General features: G+C 44.4%; 1 protein-coding gene across 1 annotated transcript; it reads left to right on the top strand.

The window, feature by feature from the left end:
• Positions 1–946: 946 nt before the first annotated feature.
• Positions 947–21,227, top strand: LOC144328578 (phospholipase A2 inhibitor gamma subunit B-like). Its single transcript, XM_077932589.1, has 6 exons — positions 947–1,101; positions 13,842–13,946; positions 15,689–15,808; positions 17,054–17,209; positions 18,458–18,592; positions 20,905–21,227. Exons 2-6 carry the CDS (start codon positions 13,898–13,900, stop codon positions 21,051–21,053), a joined length of 609 nt encoding a protein of 202 aa, XP_077788715.1. The 5' UTR covers positions 947–1,101; positions 13,842–13,897; the 3' UTR covers positions 21,054–21,227.
• Positions 21,228–25,175: the final 3,948 nt, after the last annotated feature.

Here is a 25,175-nt window from a genome sequence, read left to right as displayed (position 1 = left end):
CCAAATGTTGGCTTCACACAGAGCGCCATATTACAAAAGCATACCCTTCACCATCCCACTGATCAAAATCGGGACGCTTGGGTTTTTTTGCATCCTGAGCTCTCTTGGGAGCCAGTTGATTCCCACAAGAGTGCGTGACCAAGAAATGAGTGACTTTTGGTCCAGTGCTCTGGTGCAAGCCAATGGACTCGCACCAAAGCGCCAGACCCAAAATGGAAATTCCAGAATCCAATCAGAAGCTGAGACGGCTTCTGTAATTCCAGGATGTCCCACTTAAATCAGGGTGATTGAGCAGTATGCAAAAGATTACCAAAGTCCACCCATGGTGTGGCCTGGGGAGATTTCTGAGAACCAGACTGGAAGGCCTTATGGGGCCACATTTGGCCCCACAGCCCTGAGGTTCCCCACCCTAGCCCTAGACCCTCTGGGAGTCCCTGTTTTTTTACTTAGTTGTTTCACAGTGCTGGAAAAACCCTAGAAATATGCGAGAGCTGCCATACGTCCGGACATTATTGGGATTGACTTCAGGGGACAATTTCTGAAATGTGGCACTTTGTCCTGGATCTTTGGCAAAATGTGATTTTTGGCATTTTTGAAAGAAAGAAAAAGCTCTGTAAATCAAGTGTGGGGAGGCTTTGACCCTACAGATGTTCTTGAACTGCAACTGCCATCGGCCCCTGCAAGTTGTAGTTCAGCAGCAACTGGAGAGCCAATGGTTCTCTACACATGCAGTAAAGGAAAGCCTCTTAATAGAGTTGCCCACAGGTTTGATTGAAAAGGAAAGCTTTAGCGTGTCAGGCATATTATGAAACGTATTCCAAAAATTAAATAAATGTGTTTTTCATAGTTCAAGGATTTAGAATAGTCAACAAGTTTATAGAGTAAAAGCTAAGGTCAAGGAGTGTAAGGGTGGTTTTGTAACAGTGCAAGCTGGTATAGGAAAATGTCAACACATGACTGGTAGGGATCCTAGGATAAACGTCCTATAAAAGGTCCCATGTTAGTCTGTGCAGGAACTCTCTCTCTCTCTCATTCCCTCATCCTTTTATTCCTCAGGCTCTCCTACCATCTGAGACCATCTACACACAGCTTTAGGCTCTGGTAAGAAGTTGCCTACTAACTGGCTTGATCCACCAGTCTAGTAAGGTTTTGTGCTATGGTGGGATATGTTACTTAATATTTACAAAGTTGTTCGATTATTAGACTATGGAGATGCATGTTTGAAGTTGTTGTTGTTGTTGTTGTTGTTGTTGTTGTTGTTGTTGTGTTGTTGTTTAGTCGTTTAGTCATGTCCAACTCTTCGTGACCCCATGGACCAGAGCATGCCAGGCATTCTGTCTTCCACTGCCTCCCGCAGTTTGGTCAAACTCATGCTGGTAGCTTCGAGAACACTGTCCAAACATCTCTTTTTTTCCCAATTCTTTTTATTAATTTTCAGTAACCAAACAACAAAGAAAAAGAAAAACAAATAAACACACCAAAGAAAAAAGAAAGCATCAATCAAAACACAAAGGATAAACAGACCAAAAGACAGACATTAATTAACAACAAATAATGGTTGACTTCCCTCCATCTCGGTTTTAGGTTATGTAAAATGATAGTTCCATTCTGCAGTTTTCATTTTGTATCATCTACACATCGCAAGGATTATGTTAAACCTACTGTGATTTTTAAATCTCTAGAATTTGTTTCCATATATGTTATAAATTTGGTCCAATCGTCAATAAACTTTGTCCCTTTCTGCTGTCTGATATTCTGTGTCATTTTGGCCAATTCTATATATTCAAATAATTTAATTTGCCAACTGTCCAACCATCTCGTCCTCTGTCGTCTCCTTCTCCTTGTGCCCTCCATCTTTCCCAGCATCAGGGTCTTTTCCAGGGAGTCTTCTCTTCTCATGAGGTGGCCAAAGTATTGGAGCCTTAGATTCACGATCTGTCCTTCCAGGGCTGATTTTCTTAAGAATGGATAGGTTTGATCTTCTTGCAGTCCACAGGACTCTCAAGAGTTTCCAGTATGATGGAGCAAAACCAATGATTTTTAAAATGGTGAAGAAAGCAATGGAAAAGCATTCTGTGTATGTCATCTTAGGGCTGATTAGTATAGGATTCCAGATGTCACTGGGGCCTTTCAAAAGCCCTTTCTGATGCCTTTTTGAAATCTTACTGTAGGGGAGAAAAAGAAATTAAATAGTTTGGGGAATCAATAATTGCTAATCCTTAGGAACACTTGCCCCACCCTGGAACTATCCCTGAATTAATCTGGGAATTGGGCTAATGTTGAGGGGTTTTTTAATATATTAAAAAAAATCCCAATTAAACATGTGGTTGGGATGGGGGCAGGGAAAGGAGGAGAAACTATGCCTCCAAGAGTAGGAGGGTTCAATCCTGCAGGAGTTGGTTTCTTCAATGCCTTCCCTATGAGGAACATGCTGGTTAAGGAAATCTGTGCCACCTTGACAGCCCTGGGCAACTTGATCTGGGACTGTCTTGTCCCGACATGGCCCAAAGCTGGATCCTCCGAAACAGCCTGATTTGGTTTGGGCACAAGTTAATTTAAGTACATTATTTTAAACATTTTAAACATAGGGCAATAAAAGGCACATGTCAATTTCATTGTAGTATTGTTGCCCCTATAGCCTGGCAAGCTGGGAAGCTCTGCAGTTTGTCATTTGTACTATGCTTTTGGCTTGTTCCAATTATGAAAGAGCTTGGGGGAGGGATCACAGTGAGGAAACTCATTTATACTAGGGTTGTAATATTTCCTGACACCTGCAAAGTTGTTGAATCATAGAATCATAGAATCATAGAGTTGGAAGAGACCACAAGGGCCATCGAGTCCAACCCCCTGCCAAGCAGGAAACACCATCAGAGTGTTGGCGTAAAGCAGAGTTCCGTGCCCAGCGGAAGGATGAGGAGTACGTACTACATACTCAATATTGCTTTATTTACAGTTCAAAGCAGTTATATTACAGAAAGACATCTTGCCTCTGCCGGAGCAGATAATGCATCCTCTCTCCTCGGCAGCTCGGAGAGAATCACACAGTGAAAAAACAGGAAACCAGTGTACGTCACATCCAGTCTCCCTTTCCCGTGAGAAACTCCAACAGTACAGACTGTGGAATGTAAACACCTGTCTCGTGACAAGCCCTTTCGCTGCACAGTGAAGGAAAGCAGAAACCAACATCCTCCCCCTTTCTGTGAACATCACTGGGCAGCGTGTTCGTACAACATCAGTACAAACCCAACTTCTGCACATAGGTACAGTGTTGATCCCTTGATACAATCTTGGACAATACATCAGCAGGAATTTCATTACCTGACATATAGGACACCGTTACGAGTCCCTTCTGAATACATTCCCTAGCATGCTGCAACTTTAATTGCAAGTGCTTTGTGCTTTGCTTACAACCTTCAGACTTCAGCAAAGCCAAACATGCTTTGTTGTCCTGGTAAACCTGGATTGGACATTTGACAGGAATTATCATATCTTTGCACAATTGTATCAACCATTCACAATCCTTAAGTGAATAAGACAGTGCATTCAGTTCAGCTTCACAAGTACTTAAGCTAACTGTTGTTTGCTTCTTGCATGACCAATCAAACAGACCCTGATTGTACATGTAGCAAACTCCAGACGTACTTTTCCTGTCTGTAGTGTCACTTCCAAAACTTGCATCTGCAAATATCTCAAGACCACCAGACTTCTGATTGTTAAATCTCAGTCTGTAATGCATAGTGCCTTTCAAATACCGCGCTATGCGTTTCAGAGCTTTCCAATCCTTGACACTAGGATTGTTGACTTGTCTGCTTAGCAAATTACAGCTAACAGCAATGTCTGGTCTTGAACATCTGGCAATGAAGTTTAGCTTGCCTAGCACACTTCTGTATAGTGTAGTGTCAGAAAATGCTTCTTCAGTGTCATCTACCTGATAACCTGTTGTCATCGGTGTGTCTACAGGGTTAGCATCCATCAGGTTTAGTTTGCTTAACACATCAGCAATTTTTCGTGACTGGTGTACTAGAATGTTACCATCTTGATCTCTCTCTATTTCTAGAGATAGGTAGTTGCTTACCTCACCAAGATCTTTCATGTCAAAGTGCTCTTTCAGTTGAGCTAGGGCGTTATTGTACATTGCGACATCTTTCCAAAAGAATAATAAATCATCAACATAAAACAAACAGTACAGTTTCTTTTGCCCCTCCTCTTTGACAAATACACATGGATCAGCTTTCCCTTGCTGAAAACCTAGAGAAAACAATACTTCAGTGAGTTTTGTGTGCCAACACCGTGCACTTTGTTTGAGACCATAAAGGGATTTCTTCAGAGCACAAACAAATCCCTGTTTTACCTGTACGCCATCAGGTGGAAGCATATAAAGTGATTCTTTTAGAGATCCGTACAGAAAAGCTGTATTAATATCATGGTGACTAATGTGTAGATTTTGCTCTGCAGCTAGCTTGAGCATAAGCCTAATGCTTTCATACCTCACTGTGGGTGAGTAGGTCTCGTGATAGTCTTCACCTGGTACCTGTGCAAAACCTCTGGCTACCAATCTGGCCTTGTGTCTGACTATCTTGCCATTTTGATCTGTCTTCGCTTTGAAGACCCATTTGCTTCCAAGCAGTTTCATTCCTGGAACTACTGGAACTAGCTCCCATGTTTTGTTCCTTTCCAAGGAATCAAGCTCAGCCTTCATGGCATTTAACCATGGCTCAGCTTCCTTTGAATCCAAACCCTGGATTTCTTGGAAACTTGAAGGTTCAAATACCTTCTTGGAGCTTTTAACAGCTGTTACTGCTATCGTAGCAAACTCATCAGCAAATCTCTTTGGAGGTTTGCCTTTTGTGGCTCTTTGTGACCTACGAATTAGCCTTAAGTCTTCAACACTCTCCTCTTCCTTCTTAGGAGAAAAACGACCTATTGTGAACAACGGTTCCTCCAATTCTTCTCGATCAGAGCATTCAGAGGGTCGCATAGAGGCTTTCGCACTCTTGAAATCCTCTGAATCACCTGATTCAGTTTCAGACTCAGACTCAGAACCTTCATCAGTGGGTGTGGGTTGTTGTGGTTGACTATCCTCAGTCTCATCACCGTCATCAGGATAACATTGGAAAATTCCCACATTCTCCCCCCACTTTGCATTGTACTCAACACTTCTCGTGAGCTTAATGGTCTTAGAGTCAGTCATCATTATTCTGTAAGAACCTTTCTGATAACCTAGAAAGATACCATGCAATCCACGCTTGTCTAACTTGGAATTTTGTGGTGAATGAACCCACATGTCAGAACCAAATATTTTCATGTGTTTGATGTATGGCTTCTTGCCAAACATCTTCTCATAGGGGGTACAACCAATCGCTGAAGATAACCTGCGATTGTAACTGTAAACAAAACACGAGAGAGATTCGGCCCAATAACTCTCTGGAAGATTGGCATCATGCAGCAAGGTTTTTAACCCTTGAAGCAATGTCTGATTTGCCCGTTCCGCAAGTCCATTCTGCCATGGCGAGCGAGGACTAGACAAATCGTGTTGAATTCCTTTCTCAGTCAGAAAAGCTTCAAACTGCTGAGAAGTGAATTCTCCCCCGCGATCACTGAAAAGAGTCTTTATCTTCTTACCATGCACATTTTCCAACCAAGCACAGAATTCCTTGAACCTAGGAAAAGCCTCTGATTTCTGCTTGAGATTGTACACAAAAATATATCTAGAAAATGAGTCAATGAGAACCATGAAGTACCTATTTCCACCCAAAGAGGGCGATAGCGGTCCAACCAAATCAGCATGAACAACCTGGTATGGTTCCGTAGCTTGCCTACTAGACACCTTACCTTTCGCAGCCATTTTCACCTTGTTTGCTGCGCATGCTTTGCACTTCATATGGTACCTGCAGGGTTTAATAGTCATACCTTCAACCAAGGCAGGCATTTTAGATACTGCCTCAAAATGCAAATGACCAAATTTTCGATGAAAATCATGAATACATTCTGCATGCAAACTTTTGTTAGAACCTGCAATGCAACAAGTGTCATCCTGCACAACATCATCATAATACAAAACAAACAAACGATCAACATATTCAGCATGCAATACATAGTCATTTTTCTTTGTGATGATGCACTTCTTGTTCTTGAAGGACACGTCAATGTTCCGCTCAATCAGCTGTCCAACGCTGAGAAGATTATGTTTGGAATCTGGCACGTAAAGGACATTCTGTATCGATAAGTCCAAACTGTGAAGAACAACAGTTCCGTAGCCTTTACTGGGAATAGTGTGGTCATCCGCCTGGTGAATCGCACCTTCCTGCGGCGTAAAAGACACAAACAGTCTTTTATCATTGCACATATGGTGGGTCGCCGCCGAATCAACAACGAAGAAAGATCTAGACGTCTTCTGGACCTCTGCAACCTTTGGAGTGAAGCGTGAAACCATAGCCTTGTGCTGCGTTGTCCTAGACACCGGACCTTTGCCTTTGCCTCGGCCTTTTCCACGCGATGAGCTTTCGCTGCGCTGCTCTGTCTTGGCCTTGGGATATCTGCATTCCCTCTTCATATGGCCTAGACGTCCACATGAGTAGCATTTTACTGCCTTCAAAGCTTTGGCGCCATCTGGTGGTTCCACTGCACTATGGGATGGTGTCTGTGAAGACTCCCCCTTGCCCATGCAGCTAGCACCCCGGCGATCTGCTTCATTCTGAATCACGGCAGTAACAAAGTCCACTGTCAGCTGAGCTGTTGGCTGCACAGCAATCTGGGTTGCAACAGACTCCCAACCTGAACCCAAAGATTGTAGTATCATGAAAGAATACACAGCCTCTGGAAAGTTGAGTCCTCTCTGTTGCAGCTCATGTCTCAGATTTTGCATCTCCATCAGATGTAAACGCACATCTCCACCTTCAGCAAGAGCCATATTATGCAGCTTGTTGAAGTAAAACATAGTAGATCCAGCTTCTGTCCTTAAGTGAGCCTCTCTCAAAGAATCCCAAATTTCTCTGGCTGAGGTCTTATCACGCAATAGACAGAGCTCTTCTGGGGATACTATCAATGTAAGCGTTCCCCGTGCTTTGGAATCCTTAGCTTTCCATGCATCTGTAACTGGAGCTGGGGGGGTTTCTGTAATCACCTCAAACAAACCCTCTTTCCGCAGAATTGCCTCTGCATACTGAACCCAGTCCGCATAATTTTTCTTGTTGAGCTTAGGAATCCCACAAGCATCCTGAAGGGCCATCATGACTCTGGCATTAGCCTTCAGCGTCATATATGCTGCTTTAAATCTTGCTGCGTCACTGCTGCAGCTGCCTTGTTCCAAAAGCACACTTAAAAGTTACTTTCGATTTCCCCAGCATAGTAACTTGTGCCTGGGAGCCTTTTGCGTATTCCCGGCAAAACGGCTTTAAAAGTTCAAAGTCCAGCCATAAAGCCATTAACTAGAAGCTGGCAGGCTGCCCGGAGCAGTAGCACATACCTCATTCATCAATCATGTTTACGCGCAGAGCAGATTCCGATCCGATCTGTCCCTCTGCATTCCGATCCTTTGCCGGCACTCCGATTCGACCTCTGGGCCCATAACCACGTGTTGGCGTAAAGCAGAGTTCCGTGCCCAGCGGAAGGATGAGGAGTACGTACTACATACTCAATATTGCTTTATTTACAGTTCAAAGCAGTTATATTACAGAAAGACATCTTGCCTCTGCCGGAGCAGATAATGCATCCTCTCTCCTCGGCAGCTCGGAGAGAATCACACAGTGAAAAAACAGGAAACCAGTGTACGTCACATCCAGTCTCCCTTTCCCGTGAGAAACTCCAACAGTACAGACTGTGGAATGTAAACACCTGTCTCGTGACAAGCCCTTTCGCTGCACAGTGAAGGAAAGCAGAAACCAACACAGAGCACTCCTGACATATGGTTGTCAAGCCTCTGCTTAAAGACCTCCAAAGAAGGAGACTCCACCACACTCCTTGGCAGCAAATTCCACTGTCGAACAGCTCTTACTGTCAGGAAGTTCTTCCTAATGTTTAGGTGGAATCTTCTTTCTTGTAGTTTGGATCCATTGCTCCATGCCCGCTTCTCTGGAGCAGCAGAAAACAGCCTTTCTCCCTCCTCTATGTGACATCCTTTTATATATTTGAACATGGCTATCATATCACCCCTTAACCTCCTCTTCTCCAGGCTAAACATGCCCAGCTCCCTTAGCCGTTCCTCATAAGGCATCATTTCCAGGCCTTTGACCATTTTGGTTGCCCTCCTCTGGACACGTTCCAGTTTGTCAGTGTCCTTCTTGAACTGTGGTGCCCAGAACTGGACACAGTACTCCAGGTGAGGTCTGACCAGAGCAGAATACAGTGGCACTATTACTTCCCTTGATCTAGATGCTATACTCCTATTGATGAGGCCCAGAATTGCATTGGCTTTTTTAGCTGCCGCGTCACACTGTTGGCTCATGTCAAGTTTGTGGTCAACCAAGACTCCTAGATCCTTTTCACATGTACTGCTCTCAAGCCAGGTGTCACCCATCTTGTATTTGTGCCTCTCATTTTTTTTGCCCAAGTGCAATACTTTACATTTCTCCCTGTTAAAATTCATCTTGTTTGTTTTGGCCCAGTTCTCTAATCTGTCAAGGTCGTTTTGAAGTGTGATCCTGTCCTCTGGGGTGTTAGCCACCCCTCCCAGTTTGGTGTCATCTGCAAATTTGATCAGGATGCCCTTGAGTCCATCATCCAAGTTGTTGATAAAGATGTTGAATAAGACCGGGCCCAAGACAGAACCCTGTGGCACCCCACTAGTCACTCTTCTCCAGGATGAAGAGGAACCATTGATGAGCACCCTTTGGGTTCGGTCAGTCAGCCAGTTACAAATCCACTGAGTGGTAGCATAGTCAAGACCGCATTTTACCAGCTTCTTTACAAGAATATCATGGGGCACCTTGTCAAATGCCTTGCTGAAATCAAGGTAGACTACATCCACTGCGTTCCCTTCATCTACCAGGCTTGTAATTCTGTCAAAAAACGAGATCAGGTTAGTCTGACATGACTTATTTTTCAGAAATCCATGCTGACTATTGGTGATCACAGCATTCCTTTCTAGGTGCTCACAGACTGTTTGCTTAATGATCTGCTCCAGAATCTTCCCTGGTATTGATGTCAGACTGACTGGGCGGTAATTATTTGGGTCCTCTCTTTTCCCCTTTTTGAAAATAGGGACAACATTTGCCCTCCTCCAGTCTGCCGGGACTTCGCCTGTTCTCCAGGAATTCTCAAAGATGACTGCCAGTGGTTCTGAAATCACATCTGCCAGTTCTTTTAATACTCTTGGATGCAGTTCATCTGGCCCTGGAGACTTGAATACATCTAGACTAGCCAAGTATTCTTGTACTATCTCCTTAGTTATTCTGGGCTGTGTTTCCTCTGCTGAATCATTTGCTCCAAATTCTTCAGGTCGGGCATTGTTTTCTTTATCGGAGAAGACTGAGGCAAAGAAGGCATTGAGGAGTTCAGCCCTTTCTGTGTCCCCTGTTTGCATTTCACCATCTTCTCCTCTGAGTGACCCCACGGTTTCTTTGTTCTTCCTTTTGCTACGAACATACCCATAAAAGCCTTTTTTGTTGCTTTTAACCTCTCTAGCAAGCCTGAGTTCATTTTGTGCTTTAGCTTTTCTGACTTTGTGTCTACACGTGCTGGCTATTTGTTTGAATTCCTCTTTGGTGGTTTCCCCCCTTTTCCATTTTTTGTACACATCCTTTTTTAATCTTAACTCAGTTAAAAGTTCTTTAGATAGCCACCCTGGCTTCTTTAGGCACCTTCCATGTTTCCGTCTCATTGGTATTGCCTGAAGTTGTGCTTTTACTATCTCCCTCTTAACAAACTCCCAGCCATCTTGAACTCCCTTTCCTTTTAGTATTACTGTCCATGGGATCTCACCCAGCACTTCCCTAAGCTTTATGAAGTCGGCTTTCTTAAAGTCGAGAAATTGAGTCCTAGTATGCTTGGCTGCTCCTTTCCGCTGTATAGTAAACTTCAGAAGAGCATGATCACTCGCGCCTAATGATCCTTCCACTTCTACCCCACTAACCAGGTCATCAACATTGGTTAGGACCAGATCTAAAATGGCTGTTCCTCTTGTTGCTTCTCCCACTTTCTGGACAATGAAGTTGTCTGCAAGGGCAGTGAGGAATCTGTTTGACCTTATGCTCTTGGCTGAGTTTGACATCCAACAAATATCCGGGTAATTGAAGTCCCCCATTACTACTATCTCCCTTCCTTTTGCATGCTTGGCCATCTGTTCCAGGAAGGCATCATCTATGTCCTCCGTTTGGCTTGGGGATCTATAGTAAACTCCCACAATGAGGTCACTGTTATTCTTCTCTCCCTTAATTTTGACCCAAATGCTCTCACTTTGGCTTTGAGGTTCTAAATCTTGGATCTCTTCACAGGTATACACATCCCTGACATATAACACCACTCCTCCTCCTTTCTTGTCTGGTCTGTTTCTTTGAAATAGATTGTATCCCTCCATTATTACATTCCAATCGTGGGATTTATCCCACCAGGTTTCAGTGATTCCTATTATGTCATATTTAGTTTGCTGTACCAGGAGCTCAAGCTCATCTTGTTTATTTCCCATGCTTTGCGTTGAGCCCGGCCCCCCATAATTAAGAAAGATTTTGGAGCTGTTTCCGCTGACATTTTGCCAATTCAGCACAGTTCCCCCCGATGCCATTTTTACACCCAAAAGCCAGGACATGTCAGGAACTTTCCTGACGTATGGCAAGCCTAATTCATACCATTGTGCTATCAATATCTCTACACTCCTTGGGTTGAAGTGTCAACTGCATGCTAGCTTTAAATCCCTGATGCAGAGTACATGCTACTTTTCACAGTACAAAGCCTTCAGGTAGGGATGGGTGAGAAATTTGACCCATTTGCATTTGCAGCTGAACCTATCAAACCCACACTTTCTGAACTGAAATACAGTGGTACCTCGGGTTAAGAACTTAATTCATTCTGGAGGTCCATTCCTAACCTGAAACTGTTCTTAACCTGAGGTACCACTTTAGCTAATGGAGCCTCCCGCTGCCGCCGCGCCTCCATCATGCAATTTCTGTTCTCATCCTGAAGCAAAGCTCTTAACCCGAGGTACTATATCTGGGTTAGAAGAGTCTGTAACCTGAAGCGTCTGTAACCTGAAGCGTCTGTAACCCGAGGTACCACTGTACAGCCACCCTTCAAAATCTGCAACTCATCTGAATTTTGCAGTGCAGTTCTCAAGTCGAATAACGTTAGGGGGAAATGTGCATGGAAATCAATATATTAGTGAAATGGCCATTCAGACATGCATTACATTTGAAGAACATGCATGCAGAAAAATCCATATATCAGGCAAGACCCACAGACCCTGGTTGAGTGCCAGGAAAACTATGGGGTCTTGCCAACTTTTGTTACATGAGGTTCTGGACTGGATCTGGGCAGAGCAAAGCTAAGGTGAGGAGGAGAGGGAAACACACCTCCCTGGAAAGACGTGAACAGCACTAAAAAGCATGGGTTCTAGGCTTGTTAGAGCACTGAGGAGGAGCAGTCCAAGTAGGAATTAGGGGTAGATAGGAACGTAGTGTTTTGTGTTACAGAGTCCCCTGTAAGATTATTGTTACTTGACCAACCTCAAAGTAGCAGGGGGCTATCTGGAAAATTCTACTTCATTGTGAGATGATGAATAGAAAGCAGAAAGGAATCTGGTGCAAGACAAACAAATTCCAACCTCCAACCCGCCACTACGATTGCTGTGTTGTTCAACTTCAGGAATTTATCAGAGGATGCTCTCATCAAAATTTGTCCAAATACAGGATGTGCAACTGCAAACTAGTGGGAATTGTCTTGTGTTTCACCAGGGTTTAATGTAAAGCAGAAATGCATGTGCATTGTGTACCTAGGACCCTTGTACCTACGGGACCACCTCTCCTGGTGTGCCCCGTGGAAGACCTTAAGGTTCATAAATAACAACACTTTGGAGGTCCCAAGCCTCAAGGAGGTTAGATTGTTTTCAACTAGGGCCAGGGCCTTTTCAGCACTGGCCCCGATGTGCTGGAACGCTCTGTCACAAGAGACCAGGGCCCTGCAGGATTTGACATCTTTCCGCAGGGCCTGCAAGACAGAGCTGTTCTGCCTGGCCTTCGGCTTTGACTCACTCTGACCCCTTATATGGGATTTGGTATATAAATTTCCCCTTGGCTTTTTTGCTGGCCCATGTAGGATAGTTGGCTCGGGTGAATATCTGATGTTTCCTTCCTTTATGGTCTTGATTTATGGGCTACTACTAAAATGAGGCTGCATTTTAAGCTATATTTTAAGCTGTATTTTAAGCCATATTTTAATTAACTGTTTGTTGCTGTTGTTGTTGTTTCTTTTTTCTATTACATTTTATTGTAATTCATACTTGGTGTTAGCCGCCCTGGCAGGGGAGGGTGGGGTATAAAAAAAAATATTATATTATTATTATAAAATGTGTCACAGTGAGTTAAATGAGTTCCGTGTTTATTCAAACACTTCCAGAAAGTTTACTTTGGCTAATCATTCACTGCAGATCTTCACATGCTCCACCTTGAGAGGTCCCTGTTGTCCTTCTTCCATGTCCCTGAACTCTGGCAGGCTTTTGGCTCCACTGTAATATACAGAGCTGTCAAATAATAAAAAGAGAGACTCTTAGCCCATCTAGCATTGTCTACACTGAGTTTAGAGAATTGGATGTGGTCATACAGGCATAGGAACAGACTATGCAAGCCTTGGTGATCTGCTGATCATTGGTACTGATCATCCGGGCTTGGAAGACATCACTGATCAGCAGTGCCTGCAAACTGCTTTTGCTCCAGCCTTGTCTCATATAAGATGTCTTGGCAAGTAGACATGGCTTGGTCTAAACAGCATCATAGGTGAAATTGGAAGGCTTGACAGAATCAGACCAACAGGACAGAGGTTGCTGACCCCTGGTCTACATTGATTGACAGCAGGTCTTGGGGGCTTCAGAAGGGGGGTAGTCCAAGCCCTATCTGGAGATTGGCATATGGGCAACTCTTTCCCCCCCCCCCAACAAATTGATGTTTGTCTTTAATCTGTTAACTTTTTATCATAAACTTTTTATGATTTTATGTTTCTATATCATTGTAAACTGCTGTGATATATATTCATGATACAGCAATATATAATTTTTTAAAAAAAATTAATACAGTGGTACCTCAGGTTACAGACGCTTCAAGTTACAGACACTTCAGGTTACAGACTCTGCTAACCCAGAAATAGTACCTCGGGTTAAGAACTTTGCTTCAGGATGAGAACAGAAATTGCGCAGCGGCGATGCAGCGGCAGCAGGAGGCCCCATTAGCTAAAGTGGTGTTTCAGGTTAAGAACGGAACTCTGGAATGAATTAAGTTCTTAACCCGAGGTACCAGTGTAAATAAATAAGTAAATAATACTCCACTGGAGGTTTTCATGTTGCAGTAATCTGACATAAAGCAAAAGTTGATGTAGTGATTTTGAACCCTTTTGAACAAAACCAAACTCTGAATTCACGACATGTCTTTTGCATCTAATGATGAGAGAAATGCTATGGCATGCCACCTTTGTTAATCTAGTGTTGGTTTTGTCACTAGAAATGGTTTTCTAACTGAGCTCGGGGCTAAAATCTTGGCCCAAATATGAATTCACAATAGCCATATGGGATTCTAATATGGCAACTACAGTCACTGCTTTCCCAGACGGGCAATATAACTGTTTGGTCATGTTTTGGATTGTGCTCCTGCTGACAAGCTTACTCTTCTTGTTTATTGCTCTGAATGGTTTTGCGGCTACCTCAGGCAACACGGATCAATATTTTGTGCAACCACTCTTGCACCGTGTATTTCCTGTCACCATGAAAGCTCTCCTGGAACTCTTCTTCTTCACACTGTTTCTTACTATAGGTAAGGAATGTTTCAATGTCCCATAGGAAAGGGAATTGTTCCATTAGGATCAATGGAGGCCAAGCTAGATGTCATTTGATGCCACCTCATTGGTGTGAATATCCAGAATAGCTTCACAAGATGGGTGGGCTACTGGATATGACTGGTTGCTGGATCCTTACCTCCACCACATGGGCCAAGTCAGACAGGGCTCCCCACTTGCCTATCACCTGATATCACAATGGCATCAAGTGACCTGCTTTCGCCTGTATGAACCATCTGGTGATAGTTGTGGTTTGCAAAAGTTCCCTGAGGGCAGGGATCAGCTGGAATCCCTTGAAGGTGTTTAGATAATGTCTACAGAAGCTTAAGGCAAAGGTAAAGGGACCCCTGACCATTAGGTCCAGTTGTGACCGACTCTGGGGTTGCGGCACTCATCTCACTTTATTGGCCGAGGGAGCCGGCGTACAGCTCCCAGGTCATGTGACCAGCATAACTAAGCCACTTCTGGCAAACCAGAGCAGCACACAGAAATGCCATTTACCTTCCCGCCGGAGCGGTACCTATTTATCTACTTGCACTTTGATGTGCTTTCGAACTGCTAGGTTGGCAGGAGCAGGGACTGAGCAACGGGAGCTCACCCTGTCGTGGGGATTCGAACTGCCGGCCTTCTGATCGGCAAGTCCTAGGCTCTGTGGTTTAACCCATAGTGCCACCCGCGTCCCTTAGAAGCTTCCAAAAGGCTTCGGTCAGATTTCCAGCGGGCGCCACTGGGATTCAGTGCATTGCATTGTTCATCAATCCTCTGCATGGCCAGCTAAACCAGAATACCGTATTTTTCGCTCTATAACACGCACCAGACCATAACACGCACGTAGTTTTTAGAGGAGGAAAACAAGAAAAAAAATATTCTAAACGAAATAGTGGATATATGATTTTTGTGGTTCATGCTGTGGCCACAGACATGTGATCTGACAGTGAATTTGGAGTAGCCCAATGCAAAAATCCTGAGGATCCATGTGGATCCATGCTTTGTAACCACGGAGGAGGGAAGGAAGGGGAACCATGGATCCTCTGCTCACGACTGCAGCAGATCCCCCCCGCCACCCGCAGGCATTTGCTCCATAACACGCACAGACATTTCCCCTTACTTTCTAGGAGGAAAAAAGTGAGTGTTATGGTGCAAAAAATACGATAAATTGTGCGAAATGATTAGAGCAGGGGTGGCCAACTCCCAAGAAACTGTGATCTTCTCACAGCTGGAAACTGACAGTGATCTACCCCCTTTTTGGGGGTTCAGGCCGAAGTTGTTGTTGAGCTTTTTTCAGGGAGGAAAGCCCCTTTTTGGGGGGGTGCAGGGCAAAAATGTTGAGCTTTTCTTAGGGGAGCCAAAGTTGTTGAGCTCCTTTGGGGGGAGCCAGTGATCTACCACAGGCGACCAGTGATCTACCGGTAGATCACTATCTACCTGTTGGACATGCCTGGATTGCAGAATGCAGAATGGAAAAGAAATTGTACACATTTGCTCAGTTTGCATAACTGCTATTGATGACAGAATTGGAGTTGTCTGTCTGTCTGTGTGTAGCAGATTTTTCTACAGAGTCATCTTTCTAGGCACAGGCTCCTGATGTCTAGAAACAGCCACAGGTGGTTTAGAGGGGCATCACTTTAGCTGCCAATGGGTGGGTTTTGCCCTTTTACTGAATTTAGAATTCTATCTGCCCCATATACTTTAGCTTGCTTTTTTTGCTTCCCGCATCCAGGTGCCTCACTGGACTGTGAAACTTGCATGGTCTTCAACACCGACAATATTGCGTGCCAGAAGCAGACTTGTGACGCTGGGCAAGATACTTGTGTTGTTGGTGTGAGCAAAACCTCAGTAGGTGGGTGAGAGAGATCATAAGCAGGCCCTGACAGTGAATTGGCCACAGGTCCTATGCAAGCTACTTGGGCTTAAGAGCTGAAAATGCCTTATAGTGAGCTTAAGGTGCCTTATCCCCCTGCTCCAAGGTCCACCAGTGGGAACTGTTAGGTTGGTGAGTGCCAGAGACAGGGCCTTTCTTTGTGGAGGACCTATATCTCTAGAATATCCTCCCCAAGGAAATACATGTGATCATCTTTTTTCAGTCTTTCGGAAGGCCTTGAGAACTTTCTTGTTTCAGTCCACATTCTGGTAATTGGCTGGAACACTCTTAATGATGGTTTTCTCCACTGCCACTAATTTTAAAGCTTTTCTTTTGCTGTTGTTACTGTTGTTATTTTTATTTGGTCCATCTAGAGATCACTTAGTGCCCGCAGATCTTGAAGAAATAAATAATTCCTTTCAAAGAAATAAGCAAAAGTACATAAAAATACAATGAGCACAGTTTCAGGTGATTTGCATTTTAAAAGTCCAAATACATGGATATGCAATATTTATATTTATAAAAAGAAGAGCAGAAGAAAATTACTAGGCAGCATCAGAGATCCTCCAAGTGTTCCAGTTTTCCAGGGACAGTCCCAGATTTACAGAAGTCATCCCGGTTTCTGATTTGATCCCAGAATGTCCCACTTTTCCTTAGATTAGGACACCCCTCTTTTCATTGGAGAAATGTTGGAGGGTATGGTAGGACGTCCTTATTTTCATCAGACAAATATTAGGGGGTATGGAGCTATCAGGGCCCCAAGTCAAGGAGATAAGTAACTATATAACCTTTAGAAGAAATCTGAAGGCGGTTCTGAATAGGGAAGTATTTTTAATGTTTAATGTTTCATTATGTTGTTATATACAGTATGTTGGAAGCTGCCCAGAGTGGCTGGGGCAATCCAGTAATATGGATGGGGTAGTAGTAGTAGTATTTTTTTATTATTATTATTATTATTATTATTATTATTATTATTATTATTATCATCATTATTATTAAAAATGTGACTTTGGTAAGAGAGGGGGTGGCTTGCAGAGAGCCCAACATGAACTAGAGGACCATGAGCAGAACCAGAGAATCCCAGGCTAGAGACTCAATCAGGACTCTTAAAAACTAAATGGCCAGCATTGGTATAGTCTTCTTGACTGACAAAGGAAGCTGCTAGGAAGAATTGGGCAGGTGAACATCTCTAATAAAGTGCTTGTGTTTCTTCCTCATCCTCAGATGGACAAAGCATTCTGAGCTCAGTGAAAACCTGTCAGTCTTCGGACATCTGCAATCTTTTGGCACCAGTTCATATGCATTTTGGCAAGGATAGGGTCATCCAGGCAAATGGTGGCTGTTGCACAGGAGATGCCTGTATCACAGCTTCTCCTCAGTGTAAGTACAGGACTGCTGTTTTCCTCCTGACGTCTTCTAACTCAGTGCTAGCAGGGCTACATCATGGTGTTTGTGACATAAAATAGAAGGATGCAGTCTGGGGTGAGAGCTCTAATAGCAATGGCTAAACATCCAAACCTCAAATAACAAATAGTACCCAGGAAGGCTGGTCAGCCACTGCCAACTTTAGGAGTCTGAAATATCTGTATGACAGGTGGGTCAATGGGTGAAATTGGGAATGCTGTAAACATTTGACATGGGAAACTGCCTTACATCAAACCATTGGTCCATCAAGCTTGACACTGTCTATACTGACTGGTTGTGGCTCTCAATGGCTTCAGACAAGGAGTATCTCCCAGCCCTACCTGGAGATGCCAGAGATTCAACATGGGACCTTCTGCATGCAAAGCAGATGCTCTAGGGATGCTTGCTCTAACAGTCACCCCTGCTTGAATGAGTAGAACCAAAGTGGGCATGGCTCATCTTGAATGCCATCTAGCTCAGTATTATTAGACTGACTGTCAGTGGCTTTCAAGCAGGGGTGCCAACGGGGGGAGGGTCAAGGGGTGTGCAAGGGGAAAGTAAGCATCCTGTCTGTCAGGGACCGTGCTGAGGAGGAATGGTGGGAGCCACCACCCCCACCCCCACCCCCACCCCCACTCCGATCCTGAATCGTCCCAGGAACAGGAGGACAGCGTAGATTTGGAACAGTGGTTTGCAGAGGGGCATAGTTCAGAAGGCAGAAGCTGGGAAATACTGGATGGGGAACAGCTAGAAGAAGAAGCCCTCCCCAAGGTTGAAAAGAGCTCAGAAAAATCTCAGAACAGAAAGTGCAGAGGGTACAAGCTCAGATTACAAGACGTAGGAGTGACGTAGATTAACAGGGACGGGGGGGGGGAGTGAACCTTAATTGGGAGCACCACTATTTCTAGAGAGACATGTTTTTTTCTGTGATTATTAAAACATCTTACTGGTAAGACGTTTCTATCATTGGATCTTCTTATTTACTGCCACCGGGGAGGAAGCCGATTCCCCAAAGCCTGACACTGTTCCACCAGCCAGGTCCAATTCCCCACCCCCTGGAATGGGGGGGGGGGAGAGAGAGAGACTTGAAGTTGAGAATACCTTGCCCTCTGGCCAAGAATTTTATGGCAGCATCAAAAGCTGAACCCAGGACTTCCTGAATCCAAGTGCAGTCTCTTGCCACCCATGCTACACTTAAACTGGTGGTCTCCCTTTGCTTCCCAGTGCCACCAGTCAACACCACGACCAATGGAAAACAATGCCCTGCCTGCTTTTCTTTGGCAAGCTGCAACCCGGAAATGGTAGATTGTACTGGCTCTGAGGACTACTGCTTTGAGGTGGTCACACAACTCATGGCAGGTAATTGATTTAATATGAAACATTGCTTATGAGTTCTCTCCTCTTTGGGACTGTGAACCCACCTGGTGGCCATCCTGGGACCATTACCCCACTCACCAGATTGGGAAGGGCAGCAAATTTGCACCCTCTCTCCCAGCAACCGCTGCCTAGCACCCTAGGGTTGCTGCAAAGTTGCCATGAGCACCCTTTCCAGGGTGGAATCTACACACATATAAAAAACGACTATGAAATGCTTTTTTTTAAAAAAAAAATCATTTTAAAAAATGCATTGAATTTGCCATAAGGCTCACCATCGCCATCGCCATCTGGTGTCACATTGTATACAGTGGTAACTTGTGTTACGGACGGGATCCATTCTGGAGGCCAATTCGTAACATGAAAAGCCTGCAACTTGAAGTACGACGTCTGCGCAGGCGCACGGCGCGATTTGGCACTTCTGCGCATGCATGAGTGGCGAAACCCAGAAGTAACCCATTCCGGTGCTTCTGGGTTGCCACAGGATGCAACCTGAAAAATGCAACATGAAGTGGACGCAACACGAGGTATGACTGTATTGCACTTAAAACGTTTTACTTGCAGCTATATAGCTGAGTCCCAGGTTGGCTGATGGTACTGAGTCACCCATGCCTCATTCTGAGGAGGGGTCCTTCCTGAGAACGAGGCACTGTGGACGAGATGACCCTCGAGAGAACCCCTGCTGTTGCCCCTTTCACACAGCAAATATGGTTTAAAGTTTAACAGCAGTAAGCTCTTGAACATTAACGATCAGCCATTTGCTGCTTATAAAGTTTAAACAGCATTGGCTACCACAGTGGCGAAGCAGCAGCAGGATAGGCAGTCTTGGGGGCCACTTTACCTCACTCTGCAAGGACCCTACATTCTTGAAAGACCTACATTAGCTCCCAGTATGTTTCCGAGCACAATTCAAAGTGTTGGTGCTGACGTTTAAAGCCCTAAATGGCCTCGGTCCAGTATACCTGAAGGAGCGTCTCCACTCCCATCGTTCTGCCCGGACACTGAGGTCCAGCTCCGAGGGCCTTCTGGCGGTTCTCTCATTGTGAGAAGTGAGGTTACAGAGAACCAGACAGAGGGCCTTCTCATTAGTGACACCTGCCCTGTGGAACACCCTCCCACCAGATGTCAAAGAGAAGAACAACTACCAGACTTTCATCTGAAGGCATCTGAAGGCAGCCCTGTTTAGGGAAGCTTTTAATGTTTAATAGAATATTGTATTTTAATATTCTGTTGGAAGCAGCCCAGAGTGGCTGGGGAAACCCAGCCAGATGGGCATGGTATAAATAAATTATTATTAATAATAATTATTATTATTATTATTATTATTATTATTATTATTATTATTATTATTATAGCTTCAATGAGGAAGGCATTGCCAAGTGTGAAGCCCTGGAGATTCCCAGCATGCTCCTCGTGCTGCTGCTTATGCAGAGGCAACGGCAACAGATGGGGGACCTGTTCTAGCAAGGAACCTGTCCTGAGTATTGAGTCTTAGCATTTTACACAGATGATTGCAATTTTTTGCAGACCCCTGCCAGCTGGGGAAATTGGCTTTTAACCTTCACTAAAGTGAGATTTGGATATATTTTGGCTGGACTCCTGCATAAAGGATGCTGCATAACAAAAGGGGCCACCAAAGAAGGCAAATGAGCCAAAACACATTTGGCACTGGTATTCCAGCTATCCAGAAAATCAGAACATTAAGAACACCCCATCCTGGCATTTTAGCCATTTAAAGAAAAGCATTGAAGAACCATGAGTGCAACTGTACAGAGGGTTTATCTGTATCCAAATAATTGCATGGCTCTTTACATGTTATTGAAATATTATTTGACATACATTCTGTTTTATCCCATTTAGTAACTGAAATACAGGATTTTTGCATCTGATATTCAGTTTTCTGGGTGTCTGTGTCTTCCCAACTTCTTTTATACCAAGGTTCAAGTCCTTTTTTTAATGTAGAAAAATATGTTAGCTTATTTATGGGCAGCACAGCGATAAAATTTTGTGCATATGCAGACTGATTATTAAGTTTATTTAAATTTCCCCTTAACGTTTTCATTTTACATGTATGCTTTTTTAGTCAGGTGTTTCCCTCCTTCTTTTTGTTTGTTTTAGGCATTTGTTGTTCAAGGAAATAGCTGAGCACTTTGGCATCATTTCAATGTATTTTGATTTTCTTCGCCTCTGTGAGCACGGCAATGGAAAAGGGGGCTATAAACTGGGATGAATGAGCTTGTTTGGGGAGAAATGACTGAAGAGCTATTTCTACCCTGATCTTTGTTTTTCCTCTTTAGGACAGTCTATGAGCACCACTCTGAAGGGCTGTACTACTGAATCTTTCTGTACTGCAATACAAAGTGGCAAGGTGAACTTGGCCAATATTGGTGTTTCTCTTGCAAAAGCTGAATGTCAGCCAGCCAGCAGGGCTGTTCCCTCAGAGTGATCCCTACGAGGCAACAGGGTAAAGATTCTCCTGTAAGGAACCCAATGTGGAGACACAGCACCAAGGGAAACTTCCCTTCCTATTTCTATGCAACCTTCTTGGGAGCTCATCAGCTGGGTCTCTTGTCACCTGCAATTTCTTGCATTAAACAAGATGGAGAAAATACATTGGAAATACACTGAGTTCAGTCCTGGTTTGTGGGGTGGAGGGTGGGGAGCAAGGATTTTTTCTACAAATCGGTATGCAAAGTTGCACATTTCTTGAAGAAAGGTCTTTCTCCTGTTTGGTTGCTTTCACGATCCACATTTAAAAGCAACACATTCTGATCTGTGTTGGATTTTTCCTCCAATGGCAGGTGTTTACACAATGTCAGCATGCTTTCATTTTGTAAGGCAGGTGTGCCTCCTCCTCCTCCTCCTCATATTTATTACTCACCCTTCGCCAGCAGGGTGGAAGACAACAATGTGAAAATCGAAATTAAAGCAGTTGAAACAGATTACAATCACAGGAATGGGGAGGGGCTTCAGTGCCTCAGGGGATGTATGGGGATGGGGCAAAGCCCCCATCTGCTGGAAACTTGACTGTTTCTGCTCAGAGGTGTCCCGCTGAATCAGTGGGGCTTACTCCCAGGTGAGCCTTTGCACATCTAGTCTCACTGTTAAACAGAGTCATGGAATCATAGAGTTGGAAGGGACCTTGAGGGCCATCCAGCCCAACCCCTTGCTATGCCCACAGCCATCCCTAGGTGGGCGCAAATAATCAACCTTCTGGTTAACAGCCAGGCGTGCTGACACATTGCACTAGCTATTGTCTAGTTAATGTATACAGTGGTACCTTGGGTTACAGACGCTTCAGGTTACAGACACTTCAGGTTACAGACTCCACTAACCCAGAAATAGTACCTCAGGTTAAGAACTTTGCTTCAGGATGAGAACAGAAATCGTGCTCCCGTGGCGCGGCAGCAGCAGGAGGCCCCATTAGCTAAAGTGGTGCTTCAGGTTAAGAACAGTTTCAGTTTGAGAACGGACCTCCAGAACAAATTAAGTTCTTAACCCGAGGTACCACTGTATTGCATGTATAGCCTTACAGCATAATGCTCACCATGTCAACAGAAGTCCAGATCAAGGGAAGTAATAGTACCACTCTATTCTGCCTTAGTCAGACCACACTTGGAACACTGTGTCCAATTCTGGGCACCACAATTTAAGTTGGATGTTGACAAGCTGGAACGTGTGTAGAGGAGGGAGACCAAGATGATTAAGGGTCTGGAAACCAAGCCTTATGAGGAGCACTGGAAGGAGCTGGGTATGTTTAGCCTGGAAAAGAGGAGGTATGATAAAAAGGTAAAGGTAAAGGTACCCCTGCCCGTACGGGCCAGTCTTGACAGACTCTAGGGTTGTGCGCTCATCTCACTCAAGAGGCCGGGGGCCAGCGCTGTCCAGAGACACTTCCGGGTCACGTGGCCAGCGTGACAAACTGCATCTGGCGAGCCAGCGCAGCACACGGAAACGCCGTTTACCTTCCCGCTAGTAAGCGGTCCCTATTTATCTACTTGCACCCGGGGGTGCTTTCGAACTGCTAGGTTGGCAGGCGCTGGGACCGAGCAGCGGGAGCGCACCCCGCCACGGGGATTCGAACCGCTGACCTGACGATCGGCAAGTCCTAGGCGCTGAGGTTTTACCCACAGCGCCACCCTCGTCCCTGACGGAGGTATGATAGTCATCTTCAAATATCTTAATGGCTGTCACATGGAAGATGGAGCAAGCTTGTTTTCTCCTGCTCTGGAGGGTGGGACACGAACCAATGGTTTCAAGTTACAAGAAAGGAGATTCCGACTAAACATTCGAAAAAACTTCCTGACACTAAGAGCTGTTCAGCAGTGGAACGGACTCCTTCGGGAGGTGGTGGGCTCTCCTTCCTTGGAGGTTTTTAAGCAGAGTTTGGGTGGCCATCTGTCATGGATGCTCTAGCTGAGATTCCTGCATTGCAGGGGGTTGGACTAGATGACCCTTGGGTCCCTTCCAATGCTGTAATTCTATGATTCTATGAAATGAAATGCCAGAAATGCAGTTAGTGACCATTCAAATTAGAGCTACCATGTAGCCAGGATAAGCACAGGGATCCTCTCAAACAAAAGGCAATGTGCTGGACTACCTATGTGGCAGACTATCTGCTTGAAAAAAAGACACTGGTTTGACCATTAAAAAAAACAACAACACAACACAACACAACCCATTCTCTTCTGCAGACTCAACTCTTATAGCTGTAAAACTATAAGATTGGAAGGGACTCCCAGAAAGCATCTGCCCAACACCAACCCTAAAACAACATGAATCACAACACTTGAATTTATTTATTTTTAATCTGGGAGAGTCAGAATTGGGCTTGGCTTAACCAGAGGAGGAATGGCCACTGGGAGGAGCGCCGAAAGAAGAAACACCATATGGCACAGCTGCATCAGCACAACCACATGCTTACTGTACATCTGCCCCAGCTGCAACAAAACATGTTTCCCCCTTATTGCTCTCTGCAGCCATGGCAAACACTGTAAACTCTCCCAACGGTTTACTTCACTCCCGAAGGCTCACTCTTCAATTGTCTCCCGAGACAGACGGATGCTGAGTGCAATGATGTTTAGAGATGACTATCTTTTCTTCTAACTTGAAAGAATCAGCTTAAGGAAGAATTATTGGGTGCATGGCTTTAAAAGAGCCCTAGACAAATTCATGAAGGATAAGGCTGTCAGTGACTACTAGCCACAATGGCTATGCTCTGCCTTCAAAGTCAGGGGCAGTAATGTTCTGGATATTGGTTGCTGGAAACCACCGGGGGGTCTCTTGTGCTGGGGCCCTTCTCGAGGGTTTCCCACAGACATCTACAGTAGGTGGCGTCTCTGAGGATGCTGGATGAGTTGCTACAGTAGGCTGTTCTGACATTCTGTGCAATTCGACAGGAGCTGTCCAGCCCAGCCTATGACACTAGCATCCAGAATCTGCAACCGATCCTGGATAATATCCTTCCCTTTCACAGGCCTTGTAGTTCCTAGGTCACCTCCTAACCTGAAACAACAACTCGTCAGAAGCAACAGGATGCGTAACAGACACACAGACAGAGGAAACATCCCCAGCAAATAAACCCAAATGCCCTACTCTGCCCCCACACCTTCCTTTGGCAACTTTATTATAGGACCTAATAATGTCAGCCGTGATATCAGGGGTTCATTCACCTGGCGTTGTTCTTCTTCCAGTGTGATAAATGCCATAATCTGCAAGCGGTCCACTTCTGCAATTCTGCATAGGACAAACACACTAGTCGCTTTGCAATCAAATCAATGGATGCAAATAAGTTACCACCCAGAGTGGGAATACTGTATTCATTAAACAGTTTAGCAGTGTTTCTCTTTTTTAAAAATAATAGTTATTGAAGTTTTCCAATCAAACCAAATTACATACTGTATTTTTTGCTCCATAAGACGCACCTGACCATAAGACGCACCTAGTTTTTAGAGGGGGAATGCAAGAAAAAAAAATTCTTTAAAGGGAGCGCTGAGCAGAGCCTGCATGCATCCCAGGCTCTGGTCAGCGCTCCCTTTCAGAGCCTCCCGCCTGCATTCGCTCCGTAAGACGCACACACATTTCCCCTTACTTTTTAGGAGGGAAAAAGTGCGTCTTATGGAGCGAAAAATACGGTATTCCAAATTATACAAATTATCCAATAATCAAACAAATCCCAATGTTATGCCTAATTATAAATTATTATTATTATTATTAGCTGACTTCCCATGCTTCGAGATCGGAAGGGAATCCTAATCATCTCAGGGTTCTACTGCATTTCAAAATATTACAATAATTCCCTTAATGCATTCTGTATTTTCAACAGCCTCTGCGTTCATCCTTCTAGTGAGTTTAAGTCCAAATAAAATGTTTCTGTGTGGATTTTACATCTTTACTCTTCTTCTTTATAGTCCAAATCTGTACTCCAAGATACCCCTCTGTAAATTCACATCCTCTCTTCACAAACTGGTGTTTCTGCTGAATCAGTCCAGGAGCCTTCCACTGCAGGTAGCTGCCATATTGACACACAGTCCAGATAAAATCAAATCATGGCGTCTGCCCAATGTTG

The sequence above is a fragment of the Podarcis muralis genome, chromosome 7 (genome assembly GCF_964188315.1).
Source record: "Podarcis muralis chromosome 7, rPodMur119.hap1.1, whole genome shotgun sequence".
Taxonomy (NCBI): Eukaryota; Metazoa; Chordata; class Lepidosauria; order Squamata; family Lacertidae; genus Podarcis; species Podarcis muralis.
Note: the sequence above shows the minus strand (reverse complement) of the source record. Positions and strands in the feature narration are given on the sequence as shown.